The sequence below is a fragment of the Aptenodytes forsteri genome, unplaced genomic scaffold (genome assembly GCF_000699145.1).
Source record: "Aptenodytes forsteri isolate BGI_AS27 unplaced genomic scaffold, ASM69914v1 Scaffold14, whole genome shotgun sequence".
NCBI classification, from domain to species: domain Eukaryota; kingdom Metazoa; phylum Chordata; class Aves; order Sphenisciformes; family Spheniscidae; genus Aptenodytes; species Aptenodytes forsteri.
This window is the reverse complement of record NW_008794457.1, coordinates 1,337,623-1,340,511: the sequence shown is the minus strand read 5'-3', so window position 1 is coordinate 1,340,511 and position 2,889 is coordinate 1,337,623. Positions and strand designations below refer to the sequence as shown.

Below are 2,889 nucleotides of genomic sequence, written 5' to 3'. Positions count from 1 at the left end.
CCCCGTCAGTTCTTCAGCTCCCCCAGCCGGAGCCTGGCAAAGTCCGTGGCCAGGTTCAGGGCCTCCTGCAGGCAGCCCACGTTCTTGCCCGTCGCCTGCGCAGAGACGTCCTTCCCCCCGCCTTTGCCGTCCATCAAGCCAGACACCTCCTGCACCCACTGGCTGGCCTTCAGGCCCTTATTTGCGGTCTCCTGGATAGGAAAAGAAACAAAAAGAGAGGCAGCTCGACCTCAACCCAGCCAGCAGCGAGGGAAAAGGCTCCACGCGCATCGTACAACAGGACAAAGCTCTTCCAGGTGCACCTCCTAGAGAAGAGCTAGGCCAGCAGCCCAGAGGCAGCCTACCTGCCCCCGTGCCTACAACCGCATTTAAGTCCCGGCTCTTCCCCCTTCCCCGTTTGCAGAGCACAACGCCTCTTCCACCCCTCTGCAGCCTGATGATAACCCAAAGCAGAAGGGTCACAGCTCTTGCCCAACCCAAACGAGTTTTGGCCCCGTAGCGTTAGATAGTTACTGCCTGGAGGCTGCAGACCCTCCACCGAGGCCCAGGGAAAAGCAGACGCAGAGCCTCGGCGTTACCTGGGGTACTTGACACAGGCAGGTGATTCTGCCAGCTTCGTTATCTATAGCGAAGAGCATGGCGGCAGTCTGGGGCGAGTAAGTCTTGAAGAGCTTCAGAGATTCGTTCAGGGCCTGTAGGACGACAAAGTCATTGCAGCACACCTTCCCCCTGCTGGCAACCAGCCCTGCTCCAGCCCCCGCGGCACCCACGGAGACCTCGGGGATCTGGACGTGCATTAAACCAGCCGGCAGCACCCTGCGCCGCTCCTTCCCCCAAACCCGAGCGATCTTCACATCCCCGGCTGTGCAGAAGCCTTGCAGGGGACGCAAGCCCTGGCTGCGTCCCCTCACAGCTGCAAGGAGGCAGGAGCGAGGAGCCGCTTTTATTTCCCCCACCTTCCATTTTTCGGGAACTGGCAGAATTAATGGCCGTGCAGCCCCAAAGCAAGTGAACCTTCGCCTGAGTGTCCTGGCTGGAGGGGAAAATGCTCTGCCCTGCAATGTGAGCTCCCGGCAGGAGGGAGCAGCTGTTCCGCAGCGAGTCAGGAGGACTCGGACTGCAGCGTGAAGAAGCTGCAAGGGTTATCAGACACAGCAGGCACGCTGGAGAAACCGGGGAGACTGCCACGCATCCTGTTATTCCCAAGGAGACCGTCATCCTTTGCTCGCATAGACAGTTCGATGCAGCACAGAGCTCCGGGAGCAGGTCCTCCAGCCAGCAAAGCGGTGCTGCTCTAGCTGGGTAGGGAATATGCAGCTCCCCGGGCTGCCGGCACCGCCATCCCCTGGGATGCACCCTTCTGCCAGGAAGAATGCTGCATTGGCACCCACTGCGAGCAGGAGTGCCGGCATCGTGGAGACGGGGACGGCCAGAGAGAGCGACCAGGCATCTGTAAGCAGGATCAGCTCCGAGACTCCCGGAGCGGAAATTTAAATAGGGCATTAAAACTCGAGTGGTCCAACCTCAGGGCACGACCAGCCCCCGCTGCCTGGCACTTGCTGGGCTCAGCACTGCGGCACAGCACACGCAAGGGAGCATCGTGGAGACGGGGACGGCCAGAGAGAGCGACCAGGCATCTGTAAGCAGGATCAGCTCCGAGACTCCCGGAGCGGAAATTTAAATAGGGCATTAAAACTCGAGTGGTCCAACCTCAGGGCACGACCAGCCCCCGCTGCCTGGCACTTGCTGGGCTCAGCACTGCGGCACAGCGCACGCAAGGGAGCTTTTATTCACAACAGAAATCGCTTGGAAACTCAGCTTGTGCGTGGAGGGAGGGAAAGAGCAGTTTCAGCTCTGGCCGGAGAAGAATTTGAACCTTGCTGCAGCAGACAGTGGGGAGCAGCTCCCTGGCCTGGCCCTGTCCACACACGCAGCCCAGGACACCGTTCCCAGAGCTGATCTGCAACGGCCACAAGCATCACGACTTCCGTGGCTTGGCAGAGCTGCTGTTCAGAGTTCCTTAAGCCTGCATTTTAGTGTTGTGATTGCTCCTGGATGAGTCTTACCCGGGACACAACGCGATTTCTATTGGGGTTCCCATCCACCACCAGGTCTGGAAGCTCAGCAAATGGTCAGGACCCCCCCCACACTCCTGCACACCCATGTGTTAGTCCAGGAGGTGGGACACAGAGAGTATCCCAGTGGTCCTCCCCCTCTTCGCTAGCCACTGCTGAGGGCTGGCAGGCGGCAAGAGAGACAGCTCTGTAACACAGCACCGCCTCCCCAGCTGAACGGAGACCACCCAACCGCTCCTCAGGCACAAGGAAGGTTGTCGAGGAGACCAGGCCTTCCCATACCTTTGCTGAGGCTCCGTTTTCCATTTCCATGATGACCAACGGCTGGTTAGGGTGACTCTCAATGACTTGCTTGGTCTTCTCCAGCACCTGAGGACAACAGTGGTCAGATGCTAGAGCGCACACACTGTGTATGGACACAAGAACCAGCCGGGTAGAGCTTCCCTGCAGGTACAGAGGCCGTCAAGGTGCCCCAACACACCCACGGCCCAGCCCAGAGCAGCCCCACGCTCCGCAGCCAGGAACAAAACGTGTTGGCAGGCGGGTGCGTGGCCTGCAAGGCAGCAGCAGTGCTGCGCTTGATTCCTCCTCCAGGAAAATCCAATGGGATCCAGGAGGAAGAACCACGCACCACCCATACCGTGCACCCAGGGGCACCCTTAGGGCAGGAGCACTCCAACTTCCAAGACACGCTGCCAGCGCATCGCCCCAGGGAACAGGCGTGGACGTGCCCTGGGAGGGAGCAGGAGAGGCTGGAAGGCTGAACAGAGCGAGGGGCATCCCCACAGCTCTGCTCCCTTCCACACTGGACACA

General features: G+C 60.1%; 1 protein-coding gene across 1 annotated transcript in view; it reads right to left on the bottom strand.

The window, feature by feature from the left end:
- Positions 1-5: 5 nt before the first annotated feature.
- AARS (alanyl-tRNA synthetase) overlaps positions 6-2,889 on the bottom strand; it is a 17,217-nt gene continuing 14,333 nt past the window's right edge. The window contains exons 18-20 of the mRNA XM_009290775.1: positions 2,358-2,444; positions 579-692; positions 6-191 (exon numbers count right to left, since the gene is read on the bottom strand). Of these exons, the coding sequence (XP_009289050.1) occupies positions 6-191; positions 579-692; positions 2,358-2,444 (387 nt within the window). The remainder of the gene's footprint in view (positions 192-578; positions 693-2,357; positions 2,445-2,889) is intronic.